At 41.5% G+C, this 20,294-nt stretch overlaps 1 protein-coding gene across 1 annotated transcript in view; it reads left to right on the top strand.

The window, feature by feature from the left end:
* The window catches only part of RFX4 (regulatory factor X4), a 177,776-nt gene that overhangs the window by 78,766 nt on the left and 78,716 nt on the right, over positions 1-20,294 (top strand). The window contains 2 exon segments of the mRNA XM_033952801.1: positions 14,361-14,422; positions 15,132-15,345. Of these exon segments, the coding sequence (XP_033808692.1) occupies positions 14,361-14,422; positions 15,132-15,345 (276 nt within the window).

Genomic DNA, 20,294 nt, shown 5'->3' with positions numbered 1-20,294 from the left:
TTCTTCTTTTCTCATATCTATGGGCAGATTATTCCATAACCGCAGAACTAAATAAAAGAATGCACAATCTCTAATTGATACAAGATGTGCCTTCGAAATGTGAGGGACAACTACCCTATTCTCATTCAGAGATCGTAATAAACACCTTGGGGTGTAAAATAGCACCAAATTAGAAAGATATGAAGGTTGTAGCTGAAATAATGCTCTATGTGCTAAAATTAGGATCTTAAATTTGATCCTAAATTCCATTGGTAACCAGTGGAATTTTAAATACAAAGGTGTCACATGATCACGAATAAGTGCCTGGCCTAATCTAATTGAAGTATTAGAACATAAGACTTGCCTCTGTCAGGTCAGACCGGAGGTCCATCGTGCCCGGCAGTCCGCTCACGCGGCGGCCCCTCAGGTCCAGGACCTGATAGTGCTCCTACCCTAAAACTCACATACGCTTTTCGCTTTTGTCCTGTAGAGTAACCTTCTATCTATACCCTGCAATCCCCTTCGCTTCCAGGAAGTCATCCAGTCCCTTTTTGAAACCCAGTATTGTACTCTGTCCTATGGACCTCCTTTGGAAGCGTAGTCCAGGTGTCCACCACCCTCTGAGTGAAGAAAAACTTCCTTGCATTCGTTTTGAATCTGTCCCCTCTCAGTTTTTCTGAGTGACCTCTTGTTTTTGTTGTCCCCGCTAGTCTGAAGAATCTGTCCCTCTCCACTGTTTGTAAATGCTTCAACTGTCCTGACCCAATGCCTGCATATAGTAAATTACCATAATTTAACTTTGACAATACAAAGAACATAACATAACATTGTGCTTATTGACTGCGTAACCAGAAGTTCAACGCGGTTTACAAAAAGTTATAAAAGTAAACATGTTACATGAAATAAGATGATTCATTAAACAGTCAAAAATTTAGGAAAAAGATAGGTCTTCAATTGTTTTCTAAAATGGCCATAGGAACAATATTCGGAATTCGTTGTCATGAAGAGCTACCTGAGATGCCAAAGTATGATTTAGAAATTTCTTACTCCTGCAACACTGGACAGATGGAAAATTAAACAAAGGATGAGTTCTTCTACTAAGTCTGTATGATGCTAAAGAAAATCTACTGACTAAGTAAGAAGGAGCTGTACCATAAAAAGCCTAGTTGAAACAATACCCAGGCCTCCATTGGCAGCCAATGCAATTCGCGATAAAAGGATGTAACATGATCAAGTTTCTTCAGGCCATAAATCATTTTGACTGCTGTATTATTGTAAGTCTTGCTAATTCTTTCTTGGTGACTGTCAGATAATATTACAATAATCGAGAAGACTCAGTAGTAACGATTGAACTAGTAATCTAAAAGCAGTAAATTCAAAATAAGATCTAATTGTTCGCAATTTCCTTAATGTGAAGTGGCATTTACAGCATCTATCTGAGCATGCATTGTAAGATGCTGGTCTAAAATAACTCCCAAAATTTTAATCGTTGGATGAATTATATACTGAGTTGAATTTATTCTAATAGAAGGTTCAGAAGAAATATTACTAGCAGTCGCCACAAAAGACTGTTTTGCCAGAGTTTAGATTAAGTTTAAATTTTTGCATCCAGGAATCCATATGTTTCATTACGATTTCAACTTTAGTGGTAATCTGGGATGGGGCTAAAGTAAAAGGCCGGGGCTTTTGGTTACTCGTGGGGATAATTGAGCCCGTACGGAAACCCCTTTATTTAATCACTGAGTTCATCTAATGATTGTGGTGCAACTACCATTCTAGTGTTGGTTTAGCAAGGAAAATCTTACCAAGTTTTTTGAATTTGAGTTATCATATTATTGGTAATTTTTTGGTTTTTTGAAGCCTAGTCAGCGTAACTAAACAGTTCTACATCCAGGTTGCTCAAACATGAGCCCAATGATGAAAGATAAACATTGATTAGTGTAGGTGAAAGAGGAGAACCCTGAGGAACACCACATGGGTTATTCCAGATTGAAGAGAGGTGGGTCCTAAACCTAACTTGGTACAGTCTGGACTCCAGAAAACCTTTGAACCAGTTGTAAACATTTCCTTGAAGGCCCAGAGTATCCTAACAAATTAATAAAGTAGGATGATCTACTAAATCAAAGGCACTACTAAGATCAAATTGAAGCACTAGTGCGCTTTTGCCTTTACTTAGAAGGCTTATTAAATAATCCAATAATGCAGCTATCACCGTTTTGGTGCTGAAGTAGGATCTAAATCCTGATTGTGAATCATGGAGTAGAGAGTGTTGCTCAAGATGTTTAGTTAACTGGATATGAATTAGACCTTCCATGATTCTAACAAAAAAGGGAATAGATGCTATTGGTCTGTAATTGGTAAGCAGAGAAATAGATTCCTTAATATTTGTAATTATCGGGGTAATTATTATATTACCGTACGAGGAACGGCTGGAGAAGTTACAGCTCTACTCACTCGAGGAACGCAGAGAGAGGGGAGACATGATTGAGAAGTTCAAGTATCTCACGGGCCGCATCGAGGTGGAAGAAGATATCTTCTTTTTCAAGGGTCCCATGGCAACGAGGGGGCATCCGTGGAAAATCAGGGGCGGGAAACTGCACGGGGACACCAGGAAATTCTTTTTCACTGAAAGGGTGGTTGATCGCTGGAATAATCTTCCACTTCAGGCGATTGAGGCCAGCAGTGTGCCTGATTTTAAGGTCAAATGGGATAGACACGTGGGTCATTGGAGTGGGCAGACTAGATGGGCCGTGGCCCTTATCTGCCGTCTATTTCTATGTTTCTATGTTTACCAGCATCTGAAGGAAATTTTTCTATATCCAGGAAGTCAGTAATCCATTCATATAACTTCAATTTAAAATTTGATGGAGCAAGAACCATCAAATCTGGAGGGCAGGAATGATTGAGCATATTTATGGAATAATTTAGAAAAATCATGCCATTCTGGTTTATCAAAAGTAGACCAACACAGGTCAGCATGAACCTCTTCTTCATCATTAAGATTAAGGTTTAAGTCCACATTCAAGTGGTTAGATGGAAATGAAGATCTCAAAGATAATACCTTGGAACTAAAAAATTGGCTAAATCATCTGCGGATGGGAGAGGTGACCAAGAAGATTGCTTTTTTTGTGTTACATTGAATGTATTATTGACTAATTGAATAGTTTTTTTAACATTACAAGTAATAGCACCAACTTTAGCTGAATAATAAGTTTTTCGTTTGTCCCTTAACATAAATTTATAATTTTTAACTTCTAGTCTCCATTTTACTTTATCCTCGGCTAGTTTAGATTTTATCCATTTTTTCTCGAGGTGTCTTACGGAACGCTTCATTTCCAATAGTTCAATATCATACCACTTTTTAGCATCATCTGAACGTCTCTTTATGGAGTGCTTAGGGGCAATTTAATCTAAGATGATGTTACAATTGTTGTACCAATTAGATGGAAATTCAGAAATATTGTTTTCTGAGAATGAATCTGCGCGTTTCCAAAATTCGATGGCATGAATTAATGCATATTACAAGATAGAGAGATAGTTTTCTTTGTATTCTGTGACAATAGGAATTATATATTTATCATATTCACAGCTGTAGTATGAGTACTATGATATTTTTTGTTCATTCTTTAAAATAAAATATTTTATTTAAATATTGTAGTGAAGTGCTCAGACCAAATAACCAAAATTATAGTGTAGTCACTACAATGAGGTTAACAAGGGGACCATCATCGCCTTCACTAGTCCCCTGCCCTCCCTATATATTGGAAACTAAGTCCAACCAACGTATGGTACTTATCTGGAAAAGGAGGCTGCTGTTGTTGAAAACGCTCATTGGTGACTGTTTAGTGATAAAGTGCAGGTGCTTCCATAAAATACTAATGAGGATCATTCATTCATGTATTCCTGTCCCCCCGACCCGGATTTCATCTCTTCATCAGGGAGGGACACTATGGAGAAATCAAACCAACTATGTTCATCAGTATGTATGTTACAAAGACATTTTAAATTAATTAATTAATAACTAAAATATGGTAAGTCTAAGCTCTAGTGAATTGCTTTATAGCGCTTTTAATCTAGTTACAAAGGAACTCTTAAATTCAAATATTACCTTATAGAGGCTTCGGTGATAGCGTGAACGCTCAAAGTGGATGGACCAACAGAGAATGTGAACTCTACGTATGGGCTTTATAGGAGACTAACCGGAAGTGTTAGTGAGCCCAGCAACCGGATATAAACACATGCTGAGGCTAACTTGCTGATTGCCATTAAGTTTCATTAAAGGTGCCGCTGTCTATAGAGCCAACCATTCAATGTCCAGATTTAGACCCTTAGGTTCCAGGGTCTGCCAATTGTATACTAGACGTTGTTCCTTTTGTATTAAAGTTTTGGATACATCCCCTTCTGTCCTATGTGTTTGTATTAATACTGTGTATTTTATATCATCAAGTGAATGTTCATGTTCAGCCAATGGGAAACCAGGGGGGCGGAAATTCGATTGGTTCTTATGTTACTTAGATGTTCTATAATTCGGGTTTTAATTTTACGAATTGTTTGTCCTATGTAAATTTTTTTACATGGGCACTGTATATAGTAAACCACTCCTCTGGATTCACAATTGGTTCCCGTGTTCAGGAAGAAATGATCCTCATTAGTATTTTATGGAAGCACCTGCACTTTATCACTAAACAGTCACCAATGAGCATTTTCAACAACAGCAGCCTCCCTTTCCAGATAAGTACCATACGTTGGTTGGACTTAGTTTCCAATATATAGGGAGGGCAGGGGACTAGTGAAGGCGATGATGGTCCCCTTGTTAACCTCATTGTAGTGACTACACTATAATTTTGGTTATTTGGTCTGAGCACTTCACTACAATATTTAAATAAAATATTTTATTTTAAAGAATGAACAAAAAATATCATAGTACTCATACTACAGCTGTGAATATGAATTAATGCATGCAATGATTTCTCATCCAGAAAATCTCAAATGGCTCTAAGCTGTCTTCAAGTTTTCAAGTTTCAAGTTTATTGTGGATTTGATTAATCGCTTATTCAAAATTCTAAGCGATGTACAAAACAGAAAAATTACAAGTTTTTAGGGAAAACAAACCAAATAAATACAACTGACCTGACAAAACATATAATGCGAAAGGGAAAAAAGGGGAAAGAAATACAAGTTATTGATAGTAAATAAGACAAGTAAGGGAAAGAACACTGGGAGAGGGGAGAGAAGTGAACTTAAAAGAAATTAGGAAATAAAATTCAGTTGATGCTCCTAATCTAATTTTCTAGTTGTCGAATGCATCTTTAAAATAAAAGCATTTTAGCTTGCTCTTGAATCTATCTAGATTTTGTTCTTCCCATACATAAATTGGGAGGGAATTCCATATTTGGGGGGCTATGATGGAGAAAATGAATTGCTGCCGTGTATTTAAGTTTTTGAGTGAGGGAACTATTAATAGATGTTGTTCAGTGGACCTGAGTAATCTTGTAGAAGTATAGGGAATCAGTAATCTATGAATAAAGGCGGGAGTTTTATAAAGAAGAGATTTGAAAGTCAATAGACTTAATTTATATGTTATGCGATGCGCAACTGGGAGCCAGTGCGCTTTCTTAAGAAGTGGTGTCACATTGTCAAATTTCTTAGCTTTTGTTATGAGTTTAATTGAGGTATTTTGAATGATCCGTAAGCGTCTGATTTCCTTTTGGGCAATTCCTTTAAATAGCATGTTGCAGTAGTCGATTTTTTTATATCACCAGGGAATGAATTAGTGTATTGAGTGACTTAGGGCATAAGAATTTTGAAACTGAACGAATCTGACGTAGTCTAAAGAAGGTAGATCTCACAATACTACTGATATGTTCATGATAACTTAGTTTGTAATCAAAATAACCCCTAGGATCTTAATGCTACTGATTGACTGCAGGGTGGAACCTTTAATAGTAATTAGAAACAGGAGCTTATGACAATCTTTCCAGGGAAAGAGCATAACATTTGATTTGTTAACATTGAGAGCTAATCTATTAGCGTCAAGCCATTGGTGAATCTGTTCAAGTTTCTTATTGATTGCTGTTGTTTAAAGGGGATTATTGGAGTCTAACGAGTGTAAAAGCTGAATATCATCTGCGTAAGCGAATACGTTAAAGCCAATGGATTGGCAGAGAGTCATCAAGGGTGCAAGAAAAATATTAAATAACAAGGGTGAGAGGATGGACCTTTGAGGAATGCCTTATGTTGCTGAGAATTGCTCCGAAATACTATTGTTAAAAGACACAATCGAAGATTGATTAGTGAAATAGGATCTAAACCAGGAAAGGATCTGATCCTTGATATCAATTGTCTGTAGTCTTTCTAAAAGGAGAATATGGTCAGTTGTGTCGAAAGCAGATGAAAGGTCAATAGATATTAGAATCACAGATTTGTGGTGATCCAGGTAGTAAAGTATGGAGGTAGACATGCCGATTAATGAGTGTTCCATGGAGTGATGCTGCCTGAAGCCTGTTTGATTTGGATGGAAAATGTTGTTTTTTTCTATGAACTCAGATATTTGATTGAAAACCACCTTCTCGGTCAGCTTCACTAGGAAGGGGATATTTGCAATTGGTCTATAATTTGATTTGACCTCAGGACTGATCTTATGATCCTTGATAATGGGATGAATAATGGTTTCCTTCCAGGCTGTGGGCAAAATGCTTGAGTACCTGAATAAATGCATGTAAACCTTTCTGAGCTCCCCTGGGAGAACGGTATAGAAAAGCGAATAAATAAATTTAAAAAAATGATGCTTTGCTGAAGACTTTCATAAATTAGGGCGGGGATAAATGGACCAAAAATAGTGAAATATTGTTTAAAGATGAAGGGAGAGATTGTTTCAACATGGGAACCCTTGATATTGATGGTCTTAATAAGGGATTCAATCTCCCCAAGTCTTGGTAGGTTAAATTGTGAACATTTTGAGGACAGTGACATTAATTCAGTTTGCTCATGATCTGAAGTAGAGAATGACACGGGGAAAAAATCTGTCCCCGTCACCGCCCCGTCACCGGCCCACCATCCTCTGCACCGCCCCGTCACCGCCGTTTCCTTCACCGCCCCGTCACCGTCACCGCCATCCCTTTCACCGCCCCGTCACCGCCACTGCCATCCCATTCACCGCCCCGTCACCGTCCCCGCTGCATCCTTTTCCCTTTCACTCCCTCCTTACAGTTTGAGCCGGGAACACGGGTGATCGCACGGTCCTCGCAGCCCCCACCCGCCTGCCCAATCGATCGTAGTGATTAGCCAGCTCTCTCCCTTCTCCTCACCTTAGTTTGCAGGCTTTCTTTTTCAGCGACCTGCACGCTTTCCCAAAGAGCCGCACACGCGCGGCTGCTCAGTGTTCAATCTTCTGCTCTGCTGCAACTTCCTGTTTCCGGTTGCGTCAGAGCAGAAGATCGAAACTGAGCAGCGGCGGGTGCGTGGCTCTCTGATAGCGTGCGGGTCACCGAAAAAGAAAATCTACAAACTAAGGTGAGGAGAAGGGAGAGAGCTGGCTAAACACTAGAATCGATTGGGCAGGCGGGTGTGAGCTGCGGGGACCGCGCGATCCTTCATGCCTCACTGCGGGGACAAGACCCATTCACCGCCCCACGGGCGGTGAATGGCCTTGTCCCCGTCGCCGCAGCGACTGCTAGTTTTCTTCCCCGTTTTCGGCGGGTGACCCGCGGCTAAAATGCGGTGGCCGCGGGTAAACCGCCACCGTGTCATTCTCTAATCTGAAGTTGATTGCAGTTTTAAAGTAAGATTTTTCCTAATGTTATTTACTTTATCTGTGAAATAATTTGCGAGTTCCTGAGCTGTAGGCAGGTTACAGTTTGTCTGACTATGCCTTTTTAGTATGAGAAGTTACCGATTTTAATATGGAGTATAGTGCGGATGAGTTTTTCGCTTTATCAATTTGGTTTGAGTAATATTTCATTTTTGTCTGATCTATTTTTGATTTATACAGTTTTGATTGTTCATTGAATTTATTAGATTGGTAGTGGATTTTTCATTTCTCCACCTACGTTCTAATGAATGAAGCTTTTTTTTTTTTGATAAGTGCAAGCTCTGATGTGGACCAGGGGTTTGAGATTTTTCGTGCTGAGATAGATCTGAACTGAATTGGGGCTAGTTCATCTAATAATAGTTTTGTAGATATGTTCCATTGGGTTAGGAAATCTTCTAAAGAACCCTTTTTAATATCGGAGAGCTCTAGTTTAAAGGTTGAGGTTATCAGTTCTGAAGAAAGATTGCTCAAGTCTCTTGTTTTAATAGTCTTATGTGTTGATTAAACCTTAAGGTGAGGACTTGTATAGGCTATTGAGATAAGATAGTGATTGACCATGGGATTGGAGAACTGGGGCCTGTCGAGTAGTTGGCAATTGCAGAGTTAGGAATTAAAACCATGTCTATTGTATGTCCTGCTTGGTGTGTAGGGAATGTTAATAATGGACATAAGTCAAGATGGTTAATGTGGGAGAGAATTTCTATAGTGTGGTTATTACTAGGCTCGTCAAAGTGAATGTTAAAGTCTCCAAGGATCAGGGGATTTGTAGTGGAAGAAGCAAAGTCGAAAAGAAGGGATTGTAATTGGGTAAGATTTTTGCGATTAATTGGTGGGGGCAAATAGAGAAGTGCCCCAAAACCTTTAGCAACCATGCTTGAAACCTGTTCCTGAAAATGTAAATGACAATCGATTATAACCCCCAAATATCTGAAACTAGTGTTTGTCTCAAAGCAAAAGTGATAGTGTAAATAATAGTAGAACTTCCCGGGCTAGCAATATCTGATTTAGACTGGCTGAGTGTTTAAAATCCATGGGGGAAGGTGTAAGTTTCAGGAAGTCGATCCATTGGCATTGTGACATCATCAGTTCGGGACCCTTTCACTAAAGTTTAGCAAGCGCTAACACATGCTAGATGCTGTGTGGCCTATGGACCACATGGCACTTACTCCCAGATTCTGTATAGGTTGCCCAAAACTGGGTGCATAATTTTGGGCGTGGTCACAAATCCACATGTAAATGAATTGGCTAAATAGGTGATAATCAATTACTGGCATTAACATGCACTAAAACTAATAAAAAAGATTTCATTCTAACATGCACTAAAAATTGCAGCCTGTAGTACTTATGCTTGGATTGATGAGGTTACAGGGAAATACTTTTAAACCAATAAGAGAGCCCATTGGCACTCCCTTATCATTGTGCAAGCCTCCCCAGAGCACATTGACTCACATCAGGACTCTTCAATCTCTCCCTAAGTTCGGGGAGAGTCCCCATAGACTGGAAAACAGCTAACGTCGTTCCACTGCACAAAAAGGGTTGCAGGGCAGAGGCTGCAAACTACAGACCAGTGAGTCTCGCATCAATAGTATGCAAACTCATGGAAACACTAATCAAACGTAAATTAGACGCAATCTTGGATGAGGAGAATCTACGGGATCCCAGTCAACACGGATTCACCAAGGATAGGTCCTGCCAATCCAATCTCAACAGCTTCTTTGACTGGGTAACAAAACAGTTAGACTTGGGAGAATCCGTGGACGTCGTATACCTAGACTTCAGCAAAGCTTTCGATAGTGTCCCGCATCGCAGGCTGTTGAGCAAGATGAAATCAATGAGGCTGGGAGAAACACTAACTACATGGGTCAATGACTGGCTGAGTGGCAGACTTCAGAGGGTGGTAGTTAACGGTACCCTCTCTAAAACATCGGAGGTGACCAGTGGAGTACCGCAGGGCTCAGTCTTGGGCCCACTCCTTTTCAACATAGTCATAGGTGACCTAACTCAGGGGCTTCAAGGTAAGGTAATGTTATTCGTTGACGACGCCAAACTATGCAATATAGTGAGAGATGGTAATTCACCCGATAGTATGTCACAGGACCTACATTTGTTGGAACTTTGGTCCTCGACCTGGCAGCTGGGCTTCAACGCTAAGAAATGCAAGATCATGCACCTCGGCAGCAGAAATCCGTGCAGAATTTACACCTTGAATGGTGAGACCTTAGCTAGAACTTCAACAGAACGAGACTTGGGAGTGATCATCAGCGCAGACATGAAAACTGCTGATCATGTGGAGAAGGCTTCATCTAAGGCAGTGGTTCCCAACCCTGTCCTGGAGGAACACCAGGCCAATTGGGTTTTCAGGCTAGCCCTAATGAATATGCATGAAGCAAATTTGCATGCCTATCACTTCCATCATATGCAAATCTCTCTCATGCATATTCATTAGGGCTAGCCTGAAAACCTGATTGGCCTGGTGTTCCTCCAGGACAGGGTTGGGAATCACTGATCTAAGGCAAGACAGTTGTTAGGTTGCATCTGCAGGAGTTTCGTCAGCCGGAAGCCTGAAGTCATAATGCCATTATATAGAACCATGGTGAGGCCTCATTTGGAATACTGTGTGCAATTCTGGAGGCCACACTACCGAAAAGATATGCTGAGAGTAGAGTCGGTTCAACGGATGGCCACCAGGATGGTCTCGGGGCTCAAGGATCTATCGTACGAGGAAAGGCTGAAAAATTTGCGGCTGTACTCACTCGAGGAATGTAGGGAGAGAGGAGAGATGATCGAGACGTTTAAGTATATTACCGGCCGTATCGAGATGGAAGAAGAGATTCTCTTTCTCAAAGGACCCTCAGCCACAAGAGGGCATCCGCTCAAACTCAGGGGCGGGAAATTTCATGGTGACACCAGGAAATATTTCTTCACCGAGAGAGTGGTTGATCCTTGGAACGAGCTCCCGGTACAGGTGTTCGAGGCAAACAGCTTGCAAGAATTTAAGAGCAAATGGGATGCCCATGTGGGATCCCTTAGAGGGTTAAGCCAAGGGAACCTGTCACCAGGAGTGGGATCCCTAGGATAGTAGACTTGGGGGTGGGTCAGTAGAGTGGGCAGACCTGATGGGCTATGGCCCTTATCTGCCGTCATCTTCTATGTTTCTATCTCTTTTGCTTCATTTGGGAGCCCTTTTGGATGGATCTTACACCTCATGCTTGCAGTAGAATATTAAGAACATAAGAAACGCCTTCGCCGGATCAGACCTAGGTCCATCTAGTCCGGCGATCCGCACACGCAGAGGCCCAGTTAGGTGCTCCTTATTGGAGACCCGGATTTCCCGTATCCCCCGATGTGATTTGCAAGAAGGTATGAATCCAACTTGCGCTTGAAACCCAGAACAGTAGTCTCTGCCACAACCTCCTCTGGGAGAGCATTCCAAGCACCCACCACTCGTTGTGTGAAACAGAACTTCCCGACATTTGTCCTGAACCTGCTGCCGCTCAGTTTCAGGCTATGACCTCTTGTCATATTGACATATTGAATGTTTAATGTAATTTTCTTATGTTAGATTTTGCATGATTGGTAATTATGATTTGGGGTGGTGGGGGGGGGGGGGACAATTACTATTGTGACTGAGAGTTGTAGATTTCGCTATGTATGATATTTCATCTGTTTGAAAAGTTAATTAAAAACATTTAGACATAAAACCAATAGGAGGAAATATTTTTTCACTCAGAGAATAGAATGCGTTGCTAGATGATGTGGTAAAAGCAGATAGCGTGGCTGGTTTTAAGAAAGGTTTGGACAATTTCCTGGAGGAAAAGTCCATAGTCTGTTATTGAAACAGACATGGGGAAGCCACTGCCTGTCCTGGATCGGTAGCATGGAATGTTGCTACTCTTTGGGTTTTGGCTGGGTACTAGTGACCTGGATTGACCTCTGTGAGAACAGTCTACTGGGCTTGATGGACCATTGGTCTGACCCAGTAAAGCTATTTTTATGTTCTTATGTTATGATCACAGCAAATTAATCAAAATATTTGTCAAACAAATAAATTTTCAACATTTTTCTAAAAGCCAAATAGGATATGTGAGTGCTGACTTGTTTCTCCCACATGGAGGGACATAATCGAAAGAATGTCTAAGTCCGTTTTCGTCTAAGTCACAAGTCGTCCAAAGTAAAAAACAGCGTAGGACACGTTTTCAAAAAATATGTCCAAATTTTTTTTCGTTTCGTCCATCTTTAGATTATACCACATTTTTGTCCAATTTTTTGTCCAATCAAAAACGCCTAGAACAAGCCCTGTTGGACATGGGAGGGGTCTGCAAAATGATGGACTGAACAACCAGACATGGCACCTAAATAGTGGGGTATCTTACAGGGCACTGCTGTGAACTTCACAAAAAGGGTGCCATGTCATCATCTCAATACAGCTCACTTATAGGTCATGGTGAGCCCCCCAAACCATCTCCAGAATCCCCTAGATCCACTTATCTACCACCCCAATAGCCCTTATGGCTGCAGGAGCCACTTATATGCCAGTACAAAAGGGTTTTGGGGGTGTATAGGGGAGGGCACATGTTTCAGTATCAATGCAGTGATTACAGGGGCTTATGGGCATGGGTCCTCCTTTCTATGAGTCCCTAACCCACCCCCAAGACAATTTAAGCCGCCTCTGTGCTGGACGACTAGGCTTTCCTATGTCAGCCTGCCAGGTGATGATGGTCTGGAGGCTGAATTTTAAAGGTGTGATTAATAGTTTTATGGGGTTGTGGGGGGAGGGGGGCGGTGATCACTGGGGTAATGTGTGGGTGTCTGTATTACATGTTTGCAGTGCTTATCTGGTGACTTTAGGTGTGTTCTTGTTACTTAGACCATGTTTTAAATGGTCTAAGTCACAACATCCAAGTTCCGTCGTTCCTGTGCTGTGGTTATACATGCAGTACGACTAAGTCTAAGCCGGCCCACGTCCCGCCCAACTCCCACCCTCGACACTCCTCCTGACATGCCCCATTTAGCTCAAGTCGTTCGGCGGCACTATGAAGGCCTAGGTTGTTTATAAATACATCCAAAACCCGTTTTTATTAATGGCACTTGGACATATTTTGATAATGTTCGTCAAAGTGCCGACTTAGGCCGGTTTTTGGACGTTTTTCTCTTTCAATTATGAGCTCCATAGCCAACGGGTACGCTAACATTTTACCAATGACTTGTCTATAAAGACATCCCTTTACTGATGGAAAGTCAAAGAATCGTACTTTGCGTAAATGTTTTTTGTTTAAAATGGTCAAAAAGATAACTGGGTAAAAGTCCATTCAAAGCTTTAAAACATATACAACCGAACTTAAAAATGACTCTAGCTTCCATTGTCAGCCAGTGTAATCTGTAATAAGACTGCGATATGTGATCAGTTCATTTCAATCCAAAAATCAACCGTACCACAGTATTTTGAATGATCTGCAACCTTTTTATGTTTTGCTTAGAAATCGAAAGATAAAGAACGTGCTTATGTTTATACCAAATCAATCATTCTACGTCTATACACATATAATACTAGGGGCTCCTTATACTAAGGTGCACTGGCGTTTTTAGTGCCCGCTAACCTCACGCTAAATGAAAAATACTAACACACCTTAGTAAAAGGAGCCCTAGGTAACATAAGAATTGCCGCTGCTGGGACAAACCAGCGGTCCATCATGCCCACCAGTCCACTTACATGGCGGCCCCTAGGTCAAAGACCAGTGCCCTAACTGAGACTAGCCCTACCTGCGTTCCGGTTTAGCACACAATATTTATACACCTCCTAAGGAGGTTGGCCATGTCAACTAAATATAATCTATTTACATGTATCCGTATCAATTTTTAATATTATCTGGGCTTCCGAGCTTTGTCTGTTTATATCCCTATTGTGTTTATCCTATCGTGTTCCTGATTGGGCAGGGGGGGGACTAGTCAACTGTCTCCTCTATGTTGTTGTATTGGCTAAAGTAGTCTGTGAAGAGGATGGCCTTTATCCTTTTCTTGAACTTTCTGGTATCTTTTTTCTACTTTTAGTTCCTATAACTTGTGCATGCTAGTCACAAAATTGTCTGTCTAAGTTGGTAGAATTAGGGAGTATGTCTAGAGGAGTCTAGAGGTGTCTGTGCATTTGGTCAAGCTCAAGCCCAAAGGATCCGACACATTCAACCCACTTGTCAACAGAAAAGGAACAGTTGCTTACCTGTAATGAGGCAGCAGGATAAATCAGACACACAGACCTCTTCCTACCTTCCCACTCGCATTACACTGAACAGATTCATTTTCTTGATTTTCTGAGCTCTAACACAGCTGGACCATGTGGGTACCACTGGATAACACGATCCACTTCTGCGTCTGATTTACAATACTGTGTAGGGAAAAGTGCGTTACAGGTAAGTAACTATTGGTTCTGAGGCTTGAACTGAGCGACCTGTCTTTCAGCTGTCATAAGATTTAGGGTCTGGGTTTGGATCTAATGTGAGAGAAGATAAAATGTCAAGAAAAAGTGCTTGCACCATTTTGGTTTTATAGGTGATGCTGTTTTTTTTTTTTAAAACAGATAATTAGGCAACAATTTCCACAGTTGACAACACGAAGACTTGGGACGAGAGGCCAATCAAAGTAAGTGGTGTGTATTGTGTAAGGCAGGACAAGACAATTACCAAAGTCAGTTTGTCCCTTTGAAATGTACATAAAGGAGCACAAAAACGAATTCATATTGTATATTTTAAAGACAGACATGTACAACTACATATAATCGCCACACACATGCTAATATCACACCCCCAAGCACCCTCGTAGTAGGGAATGGATGGCTTGAGCCTTCTGTAAGGGTAACTCTATCACTGTGCTTAAGGGGCTAAGGAAGCAATTGGAAGGGGACAGAGCCCAGAAAGAGCATGGGCGGAACATTATTTGCCGCACTTAGCCACGCCCCCTTACACCTGTCAGCGATCTGGCCTAGGTGGGCATGCCTACGTTTCAGGGGGCCAGTGTGATTTTTTTAAAAATTATTATTATTTTGAACCCATTGCTTTTAACTTTGTCAGCCGCCTTGATTTGACAACAATTGTTAAGAAAAGTGGTATATCAAATAAACTAACTATACTATACTTGACACTATTGTTTCATTATAAAATCTATGCTCCCTGTGCTGAATGGAGGTGGCCAGTTATAGCATCACTCCTTGTATCTATAGTGGAGGAGAACTTGAAAATGACTTCCAGTCTGTTTTGCCTCACCTTTGCTAGTTCCGTTTTTTAGGACATAAAATCAACATCATCAGTTAACGCCCAGTGTCATCAGCCGCTTAATGCACCTCCCTCTATAGGTACCATTACTACGGAATTGCAGTAAAGGAAAACTCCCAGTACTATGATGTAATGTATTCTAAGAAAGGAGCCACCTGGATCAGTGAAACAGGAAAGAAGGAAGTCACCAAGCAGACGGTGGCTTACTCGCCACGATCCAAGCTAGGGACCCTGCTGCCAGAATTCCCAAATGTCAGAGACCTGAACCTAGCAGCAAGTCTGCCCGAGGAGAAGGTGAGTGCTACTTACTGCACATTTCTTCTGAAGCAGGGGTGGAGAGTGTTGCTTAGAGCAGTGGTTCCCAACCCTGTCCTGGAGGAACACCAGGCCAATCGGGTTTTCAGGCTAGCCCTAATGAATATGCATGAGAGAGATTTGCATATGATGGAAGTGGTAGGCATGCAAATTTGCTTCATGCATATTCATTAGGGCTAGCCTGAAAACCCAATTGGCCTGGTGTTCCTCCAGGACAGGGTTGGGAACCACTGGCTTAGAGAACACTCTTCTCTGGGGAAAGGAGGAAGCAAGCTGATATTTTAGGTGATAAAGGATGATTATGAGGCATTAGCACTGTTTTATACATAGAGATGAGAGACAGTCTCTGCTCCGTAGAGCTGACAAGACATAGCACGGGAAAATCTTGTGATCAATCACTGGCTGCAAAAATGATACCGAATCACTTGTTTTACAATTAATTGGTATAAATGAGCAGAAATCTGATAGCACTGAGGAGAAACAGAGTTGAAACCTGTCCTACAATTCAACATTACACTAAATCCGCAGGACCATTCTTTTCATTTTCAAAGTGGGTTAGACAGGCGCTATGTTATGCCCTTTCATATTGCTAACCGATAGTAAGGCTTATTTTAGACAGCATTCTAGTCATATTTTAGAAGAGGGTGTTTTCTAAATTATATGCAGGAGTGCACATGTCTGTGGCAGCTATGTGTTGTGGGAACATCCAAGAATGCACAATTCCTTACTCCCGAAGGCCCTGCTCACTTTTTTCCCCCCCTCCAGCGCTAAGCTTGTGTGGCAAGAACAGGAAGAAGTGAACCGCTGACTTAGGCCCGACTGCTTATGTGAATCGTGATCCCATGGTTTCCAAGCTTATTAGTGTCCTGATATCGCACGTTATGGTAAAAAGCTCCTAAGTGGTTAACAATGTAAGGAAAAGGGGTTGTGAGGGCAGGATATTAACAAGAAAGTGAGGGTGGAGGGTCAATAGGAAAGAGAGGGACGGAAACACCGGAGGGCAGCTGTGGTTCGTAGACCATCTCCCCAGTCAGGAGGGAGTAGAAGAAGAAGGGGGATCAGGTCATGCGAAGAAGCCTGCAAAAAAATAACATCTTTACATAGAAACATAGATATCCACATTGGTTCAAATTAGAACCAATCTAAAGTGGGCAGTAATCTCTGGGAAAGGGGAAGAGAATGGCAGAGTTGTGGGCCACAAGTAGATTGCCGAATGTGTTCGTGTACTGTCATATGATACGATGAGATAACCAGTTGATTTTGGTTGGCAGATCTCAGGGCTCTGGCAGACAGTAGGCAATGAGATATCGAGTAAGGTGTACTGGTTCGCCTGAGGTCAGGATTTTGGAAGATCAATGTGAGTATCTTTTAGGTGACATGACGTGGTAGAGGGAGCCAATGTGCTTGTTTTAGGAGGGTGGTAATATGGTCAAATTTGTGTGCGTTATTAATCAGTCAGTATCAGTATTGTGGACCAATTGTATCTACATAGTTCTTTCTGCCATAGACCAGCATATAAAGAGTTACAGTAGTCGGTTTGCTGAATGATCAAAGAATTGCAGAGGGGAAAAGAAGTGAACGGATAGGCCAAATCATGTATAATTTTAAAAATGAGCACCTAACTACTTAACAAATCTGAGAGCTAAATGTCAATTTGGAATCAAAGATGGAGGTCACCATGGGAACTGGTTCACATAAATAGTCAGCACAGAAGGAGGAAATGACCCTACTGTGCAGCAGGTCACTTCCTCCTTGCCATGGAAGCTCAGTGGGGATAAGAAGAGAGAATAAGCAGAGCCACCACCGCGGCTGAAAATGAGAAAGGGCCAGAAAAAGGTGAGTGTGCAGTGGGGGATTGGGGTAGAGTAAAGGGGTGAAGAACCCAGGCAAAGAGGGAAACCTGCAATCAGATGGCTGGACATGTCGAAAACAACCATGGAGATGATGCTGGAAGTCCTTACTAGACTAGATCTGTCATCGGCACCTAACATAACAGAGGTGAATCATGTACTGGGGCAAGGGTGGGGACTTCGGGCATTGTAGAGGGGTGACTGTACCATGAAGGGGGATTGGGAGCAGAGGAAAGAGGTGACTATGCCATGGGGGTGGCAGCAGCATGCTGAAGCTTGCCATGGGGGATGGGGGAGGGGAGGAGAAAGAACGAGAGACTGGGGTATTGCATGAAGGAGAAGACTTTAGGGGCAGACACAATTATGGATCATGTTGGGGTTTAGAGGGAAACAGAAGTGCAGTTGGAATGAGAGAGGGAACGGAGGATGCTGGAGTCTAAAAGGAAAAGGCTGGAAGGGATTTCAGGCCTTATGATGGGGGAACTCTTTAAGTAAACTTTGCAGAATTTTCAAATTTTTCGCACAGAATTCCACCATGAGTAATTTCGGTAGCAGCTATGGGTGGCAGAGAACATCCATCAGTGGAGGAAACTTGGCAATATACCTGTTTAATTGTTGCTACAGCATGTCAGAATATACTTGTGTCTCAGCTATCGAAGGCCTGCATATGTAAATGTGGATAAGGCAATCCAGAAGCTGCACTCACAATTATTCCAATCAGAATGGGGACATACACAATGGGAGAGAAAGGCGAATCTCTCCTATTTAAGAATGATGCAAGAACCTTTGCAAGCAAAGAAACAGCTGTAAGTCCAGATGGTGATATATTCTGATCTACCTGGACATTCTACACGAAAGGTGGATGTCAGTTTTGCCCAAGCCCCCTTGCAATCTTCATAGGCTTTACGCACATAAATGCTGGCTTTCAGACATTGAGTTTCACATGTGTATGTGTTATATAATGCCAATATGCGCATGCATAAAGTCCAGATAAGGGTCTCAGGGGTGGGGGGAGTTATCAATGTGCACTTCCGTTAAGAAATATTATTGTACTGTTAACCCCAGTTATTAGTAACTAGGTCTCATTACATCAAATTGGACTTGTGCTAAAAAAGCGCCAGTTAGTCATAACGGTATCTCACGCTGATCACTTCCCCCCTTAGTGCGAAGAGTTTGTGCCTCTGGGAACCAGAGCTGAGATTGTGATGTCATAAAGCCTCATTCCACCAATAAGAGCCGACCTCGTCAGTGATGTCACAAAGGCTCGATTGCCCTATACGTGGCTCATTTTTATTACAGTGGCAGATGATCTACGATGAGCAGAACAAACGAGTATAAGGAGCAAAAAAAAAATGTAGTGTAACATGCCTGACGTGGCTACGTTTCACCCGAAAGCTGCTTCAGAGTCAAAACCAGAGTATTTAAAGACAAAGCATCTGCCTCTCCCTGGTACAGAAATCTGGCAGCAGTAGCCCTGCTTCAATACTCTTTAACCAATTCCTGCAGGGCTACTGCTGCCAAAATTTTGTACCAGGGAGAGGCAGATGCTTTGTCTTTAAATACTCTGGTTTGGGCTCTTCAGGCAAAACATGCTCACGTCAGGCACATGTTCCATTAAATTTCTTTGTGCTCCATAATCACTTTTATTACATACAGCAGTGTTTTTTTTATTTCTTGTTTATTTAATTAAGGAGTGACGTTATCAGCTATTAAGATGTGTTATTTTACTAAGTGGTAAAATAATCCGTCGTAATGGTAGCCCTCGTTGAAAACTACACCCCTTAGTATCCCAGCGGCAAAGTCACTGAAATTGGAATATCTTGTTTTATTCACGCTTCAGTTTTAAATATGAGTTCTGCATACAAAATAAGAATTTCATGTTAATTTAATTTAAAAACATGTATTACATGTCTTCATGCATCACAATGTACCAAACCAAATCAAAACTAAACTAAATAAACCTTACAACAAATCATTAAATAACAGAAGAAGAGCCATTCGGAGTCAGAGCAAGGTCAGGCAAAATATCAAACTGAATAGTTTCAATCTTGAGCACGCCCTGGGCCCCTAAGCAGTGGATTTGAAAATGGACTCTGTAGTCATATAAAGAGCACAAAATTCCCATGGGCATCAAATGTTACCAAATCAAGACTTCCAGGTACTTAAATGAAGAAACCCAGTGATGGGACAATGTTCAGTGCCGGACTTTGAGCCAGCTTGAAAGCCGAAGTGTCTGCCAAGAATATTAATGTGACTCATTTTCTGCCACAAATACTAAGCAGTGGACGGCTGAGCAATGGGAGTGTGTTATGTTTTAAGATTAAAGTATCTTCACTCAGTTCTAGAGCTTTTTTATGACATGGAGGAGACCTTCAACCCAGAGAGAGAAACCCACAGTGCAGCAAGCACTAAAGTCATGGTTTGGGGTACAATCTTGGGGGCTGGTCAAGAAGGTTTATGGATCATGCTTAAGAATGCAAGAATCAATGGAACTGTTTAACTGAATGAACTGAGAGCAAAACTTCCAAATTTCATGCACATTCACAATATCCATTTTCAACAGGATGGTGCACCTTGCCATGGAACTTGACGACATGGCTGGCTATTGGAACCCTGGCCAGGAAATCGCCCTGATTTGAACATTACCGAAAAAGTATGGACAATGACTAAACAGAAGGTGGCAATATACAATCTGAAGGACAACTGTTAGAATGGATGAAAGCTGTGTGAACCCAGAAGATACCAGTAATACCAGAGTTCTCCAGAAAATGAGCAACCTCAATTCTCTATCACTGCAAAGTTTGACAGTCTGCAAAAAAAGTTCTGTGTTATGCACCTGTCTTGAATATGTGTTATGCAAATGAAAAACGTGGTGGGCCAAACTTTTGACCAGGACCTACCGGAAAAGGATTTTAAGTAAACTAGGAAGTGAAAATGCAAGAGTCTGGGACATCTTCCTCAGGAAAAGCAAGATGATTGTCAAGGAAGCCAAAACAGCTGGAAAGCAAGAAGTACAATTGCTCGCAGTCTTGGCAATAAGATTTCAGATCTGCAAGCTATAATGCTGGAAGAAGCCTT

The sequence above is a fragment of the Geotrypetes seraphini genome, chromosome 7 (genome assembly GCF_902459505.1).
Source record: "Geotrypetes seraphini chromosome 7, aGeoSer1.1, whole genome shotgun sequence".
NCBI classification, from domain to species: domain Eukaryota; kingdom Metazoa; phylum Chordata; class Amphibia; order Gymnophiona; family Dermophiidae; genus Geotrypetes; species Geotrypetes seraphini.
This window is presented reverse-complemented; position numbering and strand designations above follow the sequence as displayed.